The sequence below is a fragment of the Aedes albopictus genome, chromosome 1, assembly GCF_035046485.1.
Source record: "Aedes albopictus strain Foshan chromosome 1, AalbF5, whole genome shotgun sequence".
Taxonomy (NCBI): domain Eukaryota; kingdom Metazoa; phylum Arthropoda; class Insecta; order Diptera; family Culicidae; genus Aedes; species Aedes albopictus.
The window spans coordinates 63,901,556-63,917,834 of NC_085136.1; the positions used below are offsets into that span (position 1 = coordinate 63,901,556).

Sequence of the window (16,279 nt, forward strand, 5' to 3'; positions counted from 1 at the left end):
TGAGAAATTAGTGCAGCCCGTGATTCCATATTGGGAACCACTGAGCTTTGCAACGTCACTATATTGTAACAAATGCTTCTTGAGACGCAGAATATGAAAACCATTTTCACATTCTTATCGCACTTTGCATTCTTGAGACATTTGCATGGCCCGTGATTCCAGATTAGAAACCTCTGAGGTTTACAACACAACTAAATTGTAATAAGTACTCATAGAGACTTCACTTTCTAATCGCACTTTCGGTTCTTGAGAGATTGGCATGGACCGTCGCCTCAGCATGGGAACCACTGAGCTGTGCAACACCACTATGTTGTAACACATGGACGCAGAATCCGGAAAAAAATCTCACCCTCTCCTAGAAATTTCGATTCTTGAGAAATTAGTGTGGCTCGTCATCCAAGATTGGGAACCACTAAATTTTGTAACAAGGCTGGCGGTAGTGCTCCTTGAGACGGACAATTTGAGAAACAACTTCAAATTCCCATTATATCACATGTTAGTTGTTCCCGAATACCTAGAATTCAATTTACGCCCAGGGAGCAGTGTTGGTAAAAACTCAATTTCTCAAAACTCATGGTTAAGTGTTTTCACGCGCGATTCTTGACTCGCCAAACTCACCGCCGAAAAAATCAAGCATGAGTTGACTCATGATTTTGCTCATTGCTTTATTTCTTGGTCTGCTTATTATTTACAACGAAGTGTTAACGATTGTATGATAAAATGAGACCAAACCTTGCATGCAGTAACAATAAATATCGTTAAAATTGATTTGTATTCGTTTTACAAGCGAACGAGTTTTTGGCGCTTGACTCGCGAGAGCGAGATTTCGCATGAAAAACTCGCGCGTGAGAAAATGATTCAGAATCGCGCGCGACTCGCTCACGCAAGAGTGGTTCATGAGAGAGTCTTGAGTGTGATTTTACCAACACTGCTAGGGAGCGTCAATCAAGGGAGCGTTGTTTGGTAATTAGTGCGTAAATGGGGGTGGGGCTAGGGTTGGGGGCGTAACTTGAGTTTGGCGTAATTAAAGTGAGCGTAAATTGGGGTTTAAGTACCAAAATATGAAGCTGCTTAAGGCTACTAAGCAACATCAACCAAGACTAAAAAGTATCCTCTTATCTGAACTTCTGGTTACTTGGAAAAACAGGAAATCCACCCTCCAAAGCTATGGATTTCTTTCCTAGACCAAATATAATCTTCAACAAAAACCAATCGTTCGTTCAAAATAAGAACTTTTTCATCGCCAAATAAATAGCAGTCGCCACCAGACATACCAACAGCACCAACAAGCCGCAAGTCACATCGAAGCAGAGCCACTTCCGGCTGCCCACCTTGCGGTAGTAATAGTGAGCCTCTTTGATGTCCGCTGCTGTGGTGGCCACATGCTGGGCCGCATCCTGCACTTCGGATTGCGCCAGATTGAGCATGCTGCCGTGCTCCATCGCTAGGGTCGCGAACAGCGCAAACAGATCCCGCATTTCGACGAGCGTTCGCTCCAGCGCCTTCAGCTCCTGATTGCGTTCCTCTTCGGCATGGTGTTGGATTTTTAAGGCCGCAGTTTCCTCCTCCTCCTCGATAAGGATTGTGGTGGATTTTGTAAAATGAATCTGTTCATCTAGGGAGTGGCGTCGAGAGAAGCACTGACTGGCATCAACGAAGTCGTAGCCCAGAGTATTTGTCGGTTGTGTGGTGTCGCACTGCGATGGCAAGGTCAAGGATTGTTGCGATGATTCTACGAATAAAAGAAGATAAGAAGGGCTTAGGTGGATCTTAAGTGAAGGTTGGGCTTGGCTGTCACACCAACCTACAGATCTCCGCTTTCTAACCGTTTCCTCGTAATTATGCACCAACGAGCGAAACCTCCAGAACGCCTCGAAATAGGCAGTTTTCACACTTTTAAACTGAGTACTGCGCACCAGGCTTACCAGATCATCGTTTTCTCTTTGTTCTCCGCCTCTCTCATCTTTCCGCTTACTTAGGTTCTGCAAATCTGTCTGAAGTCCCTTGACAGCGTTGAAAATCTTGGCGCACAGATTTGCATTGTCATCCAGCTTTTGACTAACATTGATTGATCTTCGGCCTGTAAGCTCTTCTTCGATGTTCTGAATGTTTTGCTGCAAATCACTGATCCAACAGGATATTTTTGAAAACTGAAACGATCGCATTAGAATTTTATGACTTGAACTATATCGATCTGTGTTTAGGCACACCCACTTGGCTGACATCCTGAATGATTTGCTTCTGGTTGAGCAACGCGTTGTATTCATGCTGTTGGGGAAGACTCTCTAGGGATTCCGTGAATTCACGTTTCTTAAACGAAGATCATTAGCAATAACTGTGAAAACTGAAGGCAAAAGTATGCACCTGATGGACCTACTGTTAGAAGTGAGTTCAAACGATCCCGACCCATTCCTGAATGCGAAGCCTTAATCTGGCAAACTTATGCTGAAAGTAGAGGGGTCCAGGTCAGCTGGAATTAGTTATATGTGGTTCACTTCATTCGGACAAACTTCTTCTACCATAGTTTCATAAATTTAAGATACCTCTTTGGAATCCTTCTATAATAATAATAAAGTCAAGTCAGTAGTATGTTTCTACACCTCTAATAAATGGCAACCTTAACACTTCTGAGACTGCTGGAAACAAGTCACACTACCGAACACATTTGATAAACAATTTACGTATCAGCAAATCGTTCAAAGAAATCAACATGTGTAATCACACCAACGCAACGATGCGTTTTACGTTGCATCGATAAGTTTTTCTGACTTAAAAAAAAGTCTGAACAGTACAAATCCGTCGAGAAATTAAAAAAAAAGAAGTGGACGTATTTTAAGAAAAGGCTTTTTTTTATATTTTAGAAAATACATTACAGTGTTAAAAACACTGCAGAGAATTTTTTTTTCTAAAATCTCTGATAAAATTTTAAGTGAAAATTCAGTTGTAAAATTTGAAACGAAGATATCAATTATTGAAAAAAAAAGAATGTCATTTCAAAACCGGAGAGGGACCTCTACCTGGAGGCCCGATCTTGTTATTTTTTTCAAAAAGTATAAATGTTAAACAAATATGTATGTATACTCCCACGTGCTGTAGGTTATTTTTAAGGGGTTGTATATATTGAGGTCGGGCAAAAATCGAAATATTTTTTATTTTTTAATCTTAAAGTATAGGTTCTTGAGAATGCTGTGTCAAATTTTCATGGAGATCCAAGCAGTAGAAGCAAAGATATAGCGTTTTGCGCATCGCTCTCTTACGGGCGCGTAGTGTATATTTGAAACTTTACACGCGATTATCTCGGAATCATGTTTTCCCAAAAACGTCGATGCGGTGACTACGATTGCGGAATCAGTTCTCAACCGATTTCAACCAATTTTTTTTTTTTTTGAGTGTTCGCTATCTATGTGTCGTGTCCTTGAACGATCAATATTTTTCATAAAAATTTTCATATCAGTTTTATGATTTTTTTATTCATTTTTTTGGCTGAAAAAAGTTACTTTTTTGAGAAAAATCGTTCCCGTTTGCAAAATAAAAGCTTTTTTTGTTATTCCGATCGTTCAAGGACATCACAAGGTCATCTAGTAACGGTTTTGTTTCGGGTTTGCGCTTTGAGTTGAGCCGTTGGACTGTAATCATAGTCACGGCAAACCTATTTCAAAGAAAACATGTTTTACAGAAATTGTTATAACTTTGGTAATTAGTACTATTTTTTATGTTCTCAAACTGATTTTACACATTAAGAATACTTAATACTATGTGTGTGGTTGTTACATACGATATAGCAGCACGGTCTATTGCATCTGTCAGACTGCGTGAGCCCATCCCATTCTACACACGCGCACGGCTCTACATCCCACTCTACACAGCGGCCAAGCAAGCTGACAGTCAGTCCCGCGCGAACGAGTCAGCAGCAAACAGGAGCACAAGCGACCCGCATCTTGTGGATCCGCGCGTTATGGCCGATTCCTCGGTACTCAAACCGCACATTGGCGATCCTGCCAGGAGGCGGATTTCCCGGCAGTTTTCCGGATCTTTCATAATTGGGGGCCTGCGAGGAATCGGCCATAGCGTGCTGTAAAAGTGGTTTCGCGTGTGTCGGAGGAGAAAATAGAGATTAGTGGTGTTTATTGTGATTGCTTGCAGTGTCCAGTGATATCGGAAGCGGATCCAGAATTTTAGTTCGGATCTGAGGTGAGTTGATTTTGTGGCGTTAGTATCGTAGGTGAAAAGAAACAATTTGTTGTCGTCGCAGTGGTTCGGAGCGGGAGCCAGGAGAAACATATTTTTTTCTACATACAAGATTCAGTAGTCCAAGCGCGCTGGGGGTTTGCATTGAATCGATTGGATTGTTTTGAGTTTAATTTTTTTTTTCAGTTTTCGTCGATTTAGTGAGCATGCAACGTAGCGCAAAATGCCTGCTTTTCACATGGAAAATGAATCAGATTTAACTAACCTACAAATCAAACGTCAGTTTTGAAGCAAATGTAGTCCATGCTTGAAATAAACATGCATTTTTTTCTATTTATTTCTGACAAGTTATGTTAGAAATGAATGTGGAAGTTTTTGTTTTGTGTGGCAGGGCGTGGAAGCATTTGGGAGGAAATATTTGATCTTGCAGCTGGAACTTATGGGTTTTGTTTATGTTCAGTTTGTTTATGGAACGGGGGGCTCCTCGTCGAGTGTTTTAGGAATCAGTATGTTACATATTGTTGGGGTGTTTGGGTTTATACATTTAACCAGTTTACCGAATAAACATGAGTACAGTAGACGTTCGGTCGTTGCAAACGGTTTAACTGCAATGCGTTTTAACTGCAAGTCCGGTAAGTGCAACAGATTTGCAGTCATCGCACCGCCAAACGTCAAAATGGTGCGCCATGTTAGCCCAAATGAAGTCGGATTGGGATTACGTTCACGATTATTTCATGTCGATTGACAACTTATTGACATCTGTCAGTCGTTGCAGTTATTGAATTTCATTCGCCAAGTAAAACGTAAACATGTTGCAGTTGTCGAACGTTGCAAATGAACGAGGTTTGTCTCCGTGTGGTTTTAGGAGTGAGAAAAGGGATTTTCACACCAAAAGTTAGCATCAAGTGAACTTAGAAGAGGGTTTCTGCACTGAGTGTCATTTGAGCTGTCCTACTCATTACTGCATACTGAGGTCAGGAAAAGAAAACGATTTTTAGAGCAATGTAGAAGAAGTATTTTCTGCGCATCAAGATGGTTGAAAACAATCTCATTTGAAATGCTAAACGCTCTATGTAATTGGGTTATTGGGTGAATGACATATTGCTAATTTCTATGGCCTAATAGAAGGATTGCGTTGAGTACAATTGCAAATTGTTTGAGGTCTATTGGGCCAATCTCGCTATCGGGATTATCGGATCAACGTATCGGTCGGAAGCGGATCGGGATGACCGCGCAATGAATTGTTGGAAGCGGATCGGGATGACCGCGCTATGAGTTGTTGGAAGCGGATCGGGATGACCGCGCTATTAATTGTTGGAAGCGGATCGGGATGACCGCGCAATGAGTTGTTGGAAGCGGATCGGGATGACCGCGCTATGAGCTGTTGGAAGCGGATCGGGATGACCGCGCTATGAATTGTCGGAAGCGGATCAGGATGACCGCGCTATGAGTTGTCGGAAGCGGATCGGGACGACCGCGCAATGAGTTGTTGGAAGCGGATCGGGATGACCGCGCTATGAATTGTTGGAAGCGGATCGGGATGACCGCGCTATGAGCTGTTGGAAGCGGATTGAGATGACCGCGCTATGAGTTGTCGGAAGCGGATCGGGATGACCGCGCAGAGTTGTTGGGATGGTGGATGGAAAAAAAGGACGAATAGGCCAAGCAGTGAGCTGTTTAAAAACAGTAAATATATTGGTTGTAATTTTGTTGATACATAACCTAATCATAATCGCCTTACTTTTGAATTTTATAGGATGAATTAAAATTGCTCTGTATTTTAATTAGGTTTGGATTACAATTGTTTGTGATTGATATGGAGTTTGAATTGTACTTTTGTTGAGTTTAGAACGTATAAATTACAATTGGATTTTGTAATAATTTAAATTGAGTTGTCAATGCGCTTGAAACATATTATCGTGCGGAGGTTTCATAACTTACGAAACGACACCGCTGTTCCTAAATCGCTTTCAAAATCATCTTTCTGTGAAAGTGTGATGACAGTCAAACTGGCACTTTGATGTGACAAATTTGATCGTTGATGAAACATGTGCGAGTGATTACCTCTTCCAGTTGGTGTGATTGGTTCTGATGCAGTAAGCATTTTGTTAATACCAGTTGATTGGCAGGTATATTCAAGAACCGTTCCGATACGTTTTCAGTTTTACATTTCATAACATAAATAAACGTATCAGACCGCAGGGCTGGTAGACATTCTATACACGTAAAACCGAGAGGCTTGTGACAAGGTGCGTATTACTACTTCGCACGGCGATTTTTATTTCAAAATGTAGAGAATTTTCAAATTTAAAAAATGTAAGAAAGTCAGGAATACACATAAAAAATATTCGAAAGTGGAACTTATCATGAAAAGCAGTTGCCTTTCAAAGAAAGTTTTTGAAAAGGGGAGTAAAATCTTACGGGAATAGTATATTCCCTTGGAATCAATCTTTGAAGTAAATCTACAAAAGCAGTGAATATCAGGCGAAAAGTTACTTGAATAAGGTAAAAGCTGTTTACTTTTCCATTGAATTCTTCCAGTTGGCGCTAGCAGCGAAAAGTGTTGACAAGAACCTTTATAGCATCTGGTTCGCAGCGCTGACAGCCCGGCGGCGACACCATCGTTTGTATTCAATCCATCAGCTGTGGTGCTCTCGGTTCTCAACTTTCTCAAATTTTCACCGCAGGCTCACGGAAGAATGGTAGTCAAGAGCTGTCAAATCGTATGGGAAATCGCGAAAAACGTTAATTATTGGAAAACGGGAGTGTTTTGTGAAAAGTGAGTGAACTGAAATCGTCAATGGTTTAGCTTGACAACTTTTTGTGTTTAGTACGCGTTCTGAAATACTTTCTTCGCTGAGAAAATTCGATTTTACTACCACACAAAAAAGAGCCATCTGTTGTATTTTCAGTTTGGAATTTCGATCTATTGCATGGAAGGGAAAAGGGGAGTTCTGGTAAACAGAAACAGGAGACAGAGAAATACATTTTTTTTTGTATAATCCCGAGCACAAGACTTTTTGAGAGGAAGGGAGATGTGTGGTTGTTACATACGATATAGCAGCACGGTCTATTGCATCTGTCAGACTGCGTGAGCCCATCCCATTCTACACACGCGCACGGCTCTACATCCCACTCTACACAGCGGCCAAGCAAGCTGACAGTCAGTCCCGCGCGAACGAGTCAGCAGCAAACAGGAGCACAAGCGACCCGCATCTTGTGGATCCGCGCGTTATGGCCGATTCCTCGGTACTCAAACCGCACACTATGTATGACGTAAAAAGTGAATTTTAAAAAAAATATGTCTACATACTTTAACAAAAATTCAAACTTTTCCTTATTTTGACGCACCTGAACATATATAACCCCTTAAGACGATAGATAGGACGTACCGCAGTCACTCCATGTGGAGCAACCCTTATCTTAATTCATTGAATGCACAGATTGAAATTGCATAGATTAGATTTCGTTCCAGGAAAATAAAAACAGATAATCTGGGAGCACACCATAAAGAAAGCAGGGAAACATTCACTTCAATAATCTTTAACATCCGTCACCAGATTGCTACAAGTCACAAATCAACAGATTCAAATGACGGTTTGAGCTGAAAGGTTGACAGATTGATTGCCCGCTGATGGTGACAAATCGTTTCTTAAAATTTATGCTCTTGAGAATTGGAGGTGTAGCCTGAGCCATAGCGTGGTTTCACGGCGCCCTTGACAAGCACCCAAATTGACGCAACACAACACTTGGTTAATGTTTTCTTGTAAACTTACCCTTACACCGCATTTTTTTTTTAGGTTTTGTGAAGTCTTTTAGTTGGATTCTTCGTAAATTACCTTGGAAATTTTAATTGCACTCCTTCAATTGTTTTCTTAACCCTTTGGAGACGGAGGGGTTATATATGACCCCAACATAAAAACGGTTGTATAAATTCACATATTTAATAAAACAGAACACTGTCTTCGGCAAAGTTGTTGCAAATTGAGTCCTCTATTAAGAAAAAATGGGAATATTTATATTTGAGGCTTGATTGACAACCTAGAACATCCTAAACACCATGAAGATTGGAGAAACAAAATAATTGACATACCAGTTGTTCTAAGAGCTGAATTTGGATATGGGTTACGCTCATATGTATTCATTTAACCTTCGTCAAGAAAATCAAAAGGTGTTTTATATTCTGGGATGTTCTAGGTGTTCCAAACTGTCCTATAGTGAAGTCTTTCAAATCTTGTGTTTTCGCCATAAAAATAGCATTGCATAATCTACTGGAATCCGTGAAGCTCTTGCAACCTCAAATGTCATTTAGATACACTATAGGGATATTTCAGGTCAGCCAAACTACCTTGGAGTTCAGAACTTCAGATCTACACTCGTAACAGTAGTCATATCTTCTATCCGCGGTTACTGGACCAATCTGAAGTCTACTAGATATGATTATAAACTTTTGGGACATTCAGGGTCGTTTAAACTGTCCTATAGTGAAGTCCTTCAAATCTACAGGAATAATGTTAAGTGTTTTCGCCATAATTAATAGCATTGCATAATCTACTGGGATCTGTGAAGCTCGTAAAATCTATAATGTCATTTATAGACACTATAGGGATATTCCCGGTCAGCCAAACTCCCTTTGAGTTCAGAACTTCAGGTCTACACTCGTAATAGTAGCCATAATCTACTGTACTGAGTAACATTGCATAATAATCAACCACAGTTACCGGACCGACCTGAAGTCTACTAGATATTACTGCAAGCCTTTGGGACATTCAGGATCGTCCAAGCTGCCCTATAATGAAGTCCTTCAAATCTACAAGATTTTTTTTTGTATTTACCCCATAAACAATAGCATTGCATAATCTGCAGGGATCCATGATGCTCTTGAAATCTAAAATGTAAATTAGAGACACTACAGGGATACTCCAGATTAACCAAACTATCTTTGAATTCAGAACTTCAGGTCTACACTCGTAACAGCAGCCATATCTGATTTACTGAGTAACGTTGCATAATCCAATGCGGTTTTTGGACCAACCAGAAGTCTACTAGATATTACTGTAAAGCTTTGGGACATTTAGGGTCGTCCAAACTGTCCTGAAGTTTAGCTCTTGACAGTAGCAGTAGTTATTGTCACAATGACCTGTAATATACAAATTCAACTGCAATCTGTAATCCCCCTGATGACTTATTGGACTCGATAGAATACAAATCGTAGCTTTGTATAATGAAAGAAGTTACCGTTACACCCTAGACTTCAGAATCTAAACTCAAGATCAGTTTGGATGACCTAGGATATCTAGAAAAAAAAAATGTTCTGCAACATATTCTACCCTTTCTATGCTGTTGAGCACCAAAACTACTGAAATACGTAGATAAAACTCTATAATAACACTTGGAAAAAATCCAGCTTCAAAGGGTTAAACTGTGAATTTAAAAAAAATCTACTTGACTTACTTACCTTACCGGTCAGACTAAGGCCTGAGTGTCCTCTGCTGTACGTAGAAGTCGTCTCCATTCTACTCGGTCCATGGCTGTGTGTCTCCAGTTCCGCACTCTGCGAAGGGTCCACAAATCGTCCTCCACTTGATCGACCCACCTAGCTCGCTGCGCACCACGTCTTCTTGTACCGGTCGGATTGCTCTCGAGAACCATGTTAATCGGGTTGATATCCGACATCCTGATGACGTGACCCGCCCACCGTAGTCTCCCGATTTTCGCGGTGTGGACGATGATGGTTGGTTCTCTCAGCAGCTGATGCAGCTCGTGGTTCATTCGCCTTCTCCAAGTCCCGTCTTCCATCTGCACTCCGCCGTAGATGGTACGCAACACCTTCCGTTCGAAAACTCCAAGGGCGCGTTGGTCCTCTGCACGCATAGTCCATGTTTCGTGCCCATAGAGGACTACCGGTCTTATCAGCGTTTTTTAGATGGTTAACTTCGTGTGACGGCGAACTTTGTTCGATCGTAGAGTTCTGCGGAGTCCAAAAAAGGCTCGATTTCCTGCCACAATGCGTCTTTGAATTTCTCTGCTGGTGTCGTTGTCGGCGGTCACCAGTGAGCCCAAGTACACGAATTCTTCAACCGCCTCGATTTCATCACCGTCGATAGAAATTCGGGGTGGCGGGCGCGTTGATTCCTCCCTAGAGATCTTTGCCATCATGTACTTCGTCTTCGACACATTAATGACTAATCCGATTCGCCTGGCTTCATTCTTTAGTCGGATGTACGTTTCCGCCATCATCTCAAATTTGCGAGCTATAATATCAACATCGTCGGCGAAACTAAGCACCTCTCTCCTTATCACACCCTCCAAAGCAATGTTAAACAGCAAGCACGAAAGACCATCACCTTGCCGTAACCCTCTGCGAGATTCGATGGGACTCGAGAGTGTCCCTGATACTCGAACTACGCACATCACTCGATCCATCGTCGCCTTGATCAATCGTATCAGTTCATCCGGGAATCCGTATTCGTGCATAATCTGCCATAGCTGGTCTCGATCGATTGTATCGTACGCCGATTTAAAATCGATGAACAAGTGATGTGTGGGCACGTTGTATTCGCGGCATTTCTGCAACACCTGGCGACTGTATTGGTCGGCTGGATTTGCTGAAAGCCATATCTAGGATGGCTGATCGCAAAACTCTGCTTTACATTGGTAATGTAACCGTCACATCCAAACTACGTACGGCATAGAGGTATTAAGGAAACAAAATATCGAATCACTTGCTCTTGTAAAGAACCAAATTGTTCGCACCGCATCGGGTGCTTTGAGAACAAGTCCAATCTTGCCAATTATAGTAGAATCTGGTTGTCTACCTTTTGAACATATGGCAATCCAAATACTTGTTAGGAAGGCCTGCTCAGTTCTAGAGAAAACACGAAAACAACCTATCAACCTGGGGGAGAGAGCCTACAGTGCTTTCCATTATTTAGCTGGCAAACAATTACCACAACCGTGTAAGCTAATACTTAACAAGTTAAAATTGGCCATGGTACATACAAAAGCCCAAGATCGACAGGACACTAAAAGCTAAAGTTAAAGCCGGACAAATGCCTCAACTCGTTGTGGATATATTTCGTGAACATGCCCACAGGACATACAAGGACCACAACAAGTGGTATACGGATGGATCGTTAGCAAACGGACAAGTCGGATTCGGAATTATCGGACCCAACTCGACCAAGCTCGGCGCGAGCCTCCCAGAGCAATGATCAGTATTTTCAGCAGAAGGGGCGGCCCTCGCTATAGCTACGAGGGATTCGATAGGAAGCTCAGTAATTTTCACGGATTCTGCCAGCTGTCTACAAGCACTTGAAGGAGGAAATTTGACGCACCCGTACATCCAAGCAATCGAGAGGGAAGTGTTAGGAAAGGACGTTTGTTTTTGCTGGATTCCAGGACATTCGAATATTTTGGGGAATGAAGAAGCTGACGAGGTGGCAAACAGCAGTCGTCATCAACAAAGACTACTCTGTTTGTTCCCAAACAAGACATCATCAGATGGAGCCAAGGAATAATTTGGAAAGTGCATCAAACAAAATGGGATCGTGAACCAAGAAAAACCACAAGGATAGTTAAAACAAGTGTAGGCAAGTGGACAGATCAGAAGAATCGAAACGATCAAATAATTCTGACCAGGCTTAGACTAGGACATATTTGGTTTACGAAGCACCATCTTTTTGAAAAGAAACCGGCAGAAACCTGCATAAATTGTGATGAACCTCAATCTGTGCATCATATTTTGGTTGAATGTGCATTGTTCGATCAATTGCGTCGCGAACTAAACATGAAAGAAACTTTTAAAGGCATTTTGAAAAACGATCAGAAAAGTGAGGAAATTGTGTTGAAGTTTGTAAAAAAAATAGGATTGTACAATAATATTTAATGAAAAAGATTGAATTATGTAAACGAACGTAAACGAAGACTCAATAAAGTTAAAGAGACGAATGCCAAGAACGGTAAAGTCTCTCTAAAAAAAAGTTACTCTAAAAGCACACGCAACTTCCATCTTGTCAGTTGAGTTGCATTTAACCTCCAAATTTCGTAAAGTTGCGGCTTTGTTTCATAGGAATCACATATTACCTCGCCTCGTGTTTGACATCCATTCATGGAGGCAGAGCTTATATTTTTCTCACAAGTGACAACACAGTCAGCTTGCATTAAATGTGCTTTGTAACACACATGAAACATCTTACACTGGTTTGTTTGTTCAGGTTAGGTTTCAAACGTGTTGCATAAAACTTGCGTGTCTTTTCATTTTGGCAGCTCTCTAACTTATGACAAAGAAGGTGCAAGTAAGTAACACGTAACTTCAGTAGCTTTTATGGTGTGTTGAGCAATTAATCTCTCACACAGCTTCTGGTGTAGTGTGTAAGGTGAGTGCACAAACAAACAAACATACTACTCAATTCGCAATCATCGCACGATTTAACGGTCATTTTGAAAATAAAGTGTGGTTCGGACTGTGCTCGCATGTGTCATGGTGGCGCTGATGTGCCTACATCACCTCTCAATTTCGGAGAGAAATGAACGCGACGGCGATCAATGTTTACATAAAATGACTCAATCACGAACCTTCATTCATGTTTGATGAACGGATAACGCCACGGGGGAGTCGTCACCTGCTAAATTGTTACATCGAGCCGAGGGAAACAACACCTGCAAATGAATGCTTCCGATTAAGCATTATAGAGGGTGCTAGCAACGGTGTCATGGTAGCGATTTTTTCGGCAGTCAAGTTCGCAGATTGTGAACAAACCCCGGTACCCAGTTCGTACTCAGTACATAATTTTTGATTTGCCCTCTACTGTCAGATCGGTGTAACACGCTAAAAATAATTTACACAAATGACAAATTACGCAGAAAAAAAATACACGGTAATTAATTTTATTGGGTACCGGATTGGACACAAAAAATTCGATGCTTTTCTTCGGTACATCGAGGTCTTGGAATTAGTCTATGGTGCTAGTGAGATGCCAAACGATGTTTTTGAAACAAATTTCTTCTATGTAATATGTCTGTTTGTCTGTGGTGAGTGGTTAATACTCCTGGTGTCCATAGTTCGAGTCTGGACATATTTTATCCCATTTTTTTATCATCCCCGCTAGCTCAAGTTGCATAACAATTCAGAATCTGCGCTTTTTGCGTTTCAAAGAAGAAGCAATTATGTTCTGTCGTGCTTAATACAAACAGTGAATTAATTGCACTGATGTTGCTGTTTATAACAAATACTGCGAAATAATCGATTTAACGATGTCAAGACCATTACTAAGAAAGGTCTAACGACACATTAAATAATATTTAGGTATTAATATCTGTAAATCTATACATTAAGCATGTAGTCTACAATGTTTGACGAAATGAATAAATAAATAAATAAATTGGCTGGGCAACAAGTCGTGTTGCTTAGGTAGTACTAGTTGTAATATCTGAGTGTGGCCTTTGGATGCACCACGGAGACGTATACACGCGACGTTGCACAGTGGGAAAAAATGGACCCAAAATCGCAACTTTTAGAAGCCGCTGGTTTGGAAAAGCATCAAATACCTATTTCTATGTAAAAAACGACAAGGAATCGAATGGTGGTGGTCTCGTCTTGTGTAGACCAGGCTTGACAGAAACTCCCTCGCGAGAAAATGAGGAAGCGATTTCGGCGATTTTCTGAGGAGAAAAAATAAAACTCAGAAATCACAACGCAAATCCTCAACAGCACCGAGCGCGAGCTTGTCGCGCAGCGAGGAGTTCGTCCAATACTCATAATTGCTTGTTGTGTTTCTCACGTCCACTCACACTCAAAAAGCACTCGGGAGTTCCGCACCCATACAAAATAAGACTCGCGAAGCCGAAATCACACTCTTTTTCCCGAAATCATCATCGGCTCTTTTTTCGTTCCCCTCTTCCTCGCTCAATTTTTAATGCCTCTCTGTTTGGGGTTCGTTCGCTCCCTCGTGACGAGGCAGTAACAAAATACCGCTCTAGAGCATGCTGCAAAACTCTTTTGATTTTGAAGAGAATTATCAAGCCTGGTGTAGACCACGGCAAATGTCCCATTTTGCCCTTTTTGCACTATTTTAATGCAAAACATAACAAAGTAGCAAAGATAAACCTCTGCCGCCGATATATAGTTATGGACATTACCCCACAACAACCACACCGGATGCATACTCCTGACGCAGCAGTTCATCGACCAACCAGTAAAGCCGATCGGTATGTGACCCAGCAACAGCCGGTATCAAAACATCATCGACGGACTCTTGCAACCCAGCAGATTCATACAAAAACGACGACGACACCGACGACGACAACATCAGCAGCAGAACCAGGCCGATACTTCTGACTCAGCAGTTAGCCAATCGCCAGCTAGGGACCCATAGTCAATATGCAGGGACTTCACTTTCAATATAATTCTTACCTCTAACTAGTGCGGTCGTGCGTGTGATACTCGGGTTTTCGCAGTAGCGATCAGTGATTGTGATTAAGTGACTTATGTGAAAAGTAATTAACATAAATAAAGATTAAGGTATTTCTAATATGCTTTTTTAAAAACTCTTCAAGAAAAGAAAGCATATAAGTATATATCCCCAAAAACTGATGTATACTATAGTAGAGGTCGTTCTCGGTTGAAGTGGTTCATTTTCCTGCTGTGTAAATCACTATAATGCCCCATTTTGCCCCATACTACTTACAATCTATGAAAAACTAGCTTTTTTCATAGGTTTTCCAACTGTTTTCGATTTTTCCATGCAAACAATATAAATCATTATGCAAATACTCTTATGGAACGAGATAGCATTGATTTCCACCATGGTAGAGCACGGAATGAGACCTATTTGACCCCAATTCACCCTAATTTTCATGCTTCGGTGCAAGATTTTACCAAAAAACATGTGAATATTTCCGCTGATGATCTACAACCATGAAAAACGTTCTATATTCTAGTAATATGATCCACAAAGAAGGTGGGGCATTTTCATGTTGCCCAGATCACAGAGAACAGACATTTAAGCTCGAACAAAAATACGTTGGAATCTTGTGTAAAGGATTTAAGTGTTCCTCAACGCCACCAACGGAGACTGCCCGACATATAAACTCAATTTGACCACACGATGGCGGTGTTCATCGTTAAAACACACTAGCCCACAAAGCGACACGAGCGCTCAAATGCCAAATACGGCGAGCACAGGAAACAAAAATGACAATATGACAAGGTAAGTGATGGGGTGTTAGCGCCACGCAACGGGAGCATAACGACATACTCTGATATGGCCGTTACAAAGTTTTACACATGACCAAATGCAAAGATAAACGTCTGTTCTCTGTGCCCAGATCACGATAATGCCCCATTTTGCCCCATACTTCTCAAAAACTATGTAAAATTAGGCTTTTCCCATAGGTTTTCAAGCTGTTTCGGATGATTCCATGCAAATCACAGCAATCATGATGCAAATACTCTCATGGATTGAGATAGAGTTGATTTTCAGCATGACTGAGCACGGGAAATGACCTATTTTGCCCCAATTCACTCTTATTTTACAGTTTCGGTGCAAAATTCGTCAAAAAAGCATATGAATACTTTCGCTGATGATCTTCATCCATGGAAAACGTTCAATATTTTAGTAAAGCTGATCCACAAAGAGGCTGTAACATTTCCATGTTGCCCAGATCATGATAATGCCCCATTTTGCCCCATACTACTTAATACTTTGAAAAACTAGTTTTTTCATAGATTTTCAAGCTGTTTTCGATATTTGAATGTGCTGCTGTGTCTGTGCCTGTGTAGTCGCATTGTTTTGAGGTCACCGTTTTCGAACGTCCAGTAGTGCATATATGACCGCCTAAAATATCGGAGAATCTAACGTGATTGAGCATAAGCGCCGGGAAATTTCATTGAAGTGCAAATTCAGACAGACTGTATCGAGTATTCTGCGCTAATTACTAAAAATTTTGTGCATTGTTCGACATCCATAATGGCTAAAACCTGCGAGAAGTGCTCACATTCTATCGACAACAGTGATTTGGTTACAGTTTGCGAAGGTAAATGTGCCAAAACGTTTCATGCCGCCTGTGTTGGTGTCACCGAAACCGACTT

General features: G+C 41.2%; 1 protein-coding gene across 2 annotated transcripts; it reads right to left on the reverse strand.

Moving 5' to 3' along the window:
- Positions 1 to 1,215: 1,215 nt before the first annotated feature.
- LOC115264503 (uncharacterized) lies at positions 1,216 to 2,700 on the reverse strand. 2 transcript variants are annotated; one of them, XM_062844941.1, is made up of 4 exons: positions 2,378 to 2,700; positions 2,215 to 2,310; positions 1,805 to 2,150; positions 1,216 to 1,732 (listed from the first exon to the last, which is right to left on the reverse strand). In XM_062844941.1, the coding sequence occupies exons 1-4, from the start codon at positions 2,408 to 2,410 to the stop codon at positions 1,221 to 1,223; spliced, it is 987 nt and encodes a 328-aa protein (XP_062700925.1). In that variant the 5' UTR covers positions 2,411 to 2,700; the 3' UTR covers positions 1,216 to 1,220. The 2 variants fall into 2 exon arrangements, with proteins under 2 accessions (XP_062700925.1, XP_062700920.1); XM_062844936.1 differs by having other exon boundaries at positions 1,216 to 2,150.
- Positions 2,701 to 16,279: the final 13,579 nt, after the last annotated feature.

Bases quoted from the DNA above. Each gene is read 5' to 3' on its own strand.
- LOC115264503 (XM_062844936.1), bottom strand. From the start codon at position 2,410: ATGGGTCGGGATCGTTTGAACTCACTTCTAACA. The intron at 2,311-2,377 runs GTAGGTCCATCA...TCTTCGTTTAAG, and splicing joins GTTTGAACTCACTTCTAACA to AAACGTGAATTCACGGAATC. The intron at 2,151-2,214 runs GTGGGTGTGCCT...CGATCGTTTCAG, and splicing joins TCATTCAGGATGTCAGCCAA to TTTTCAAAAATATCCTGTTG.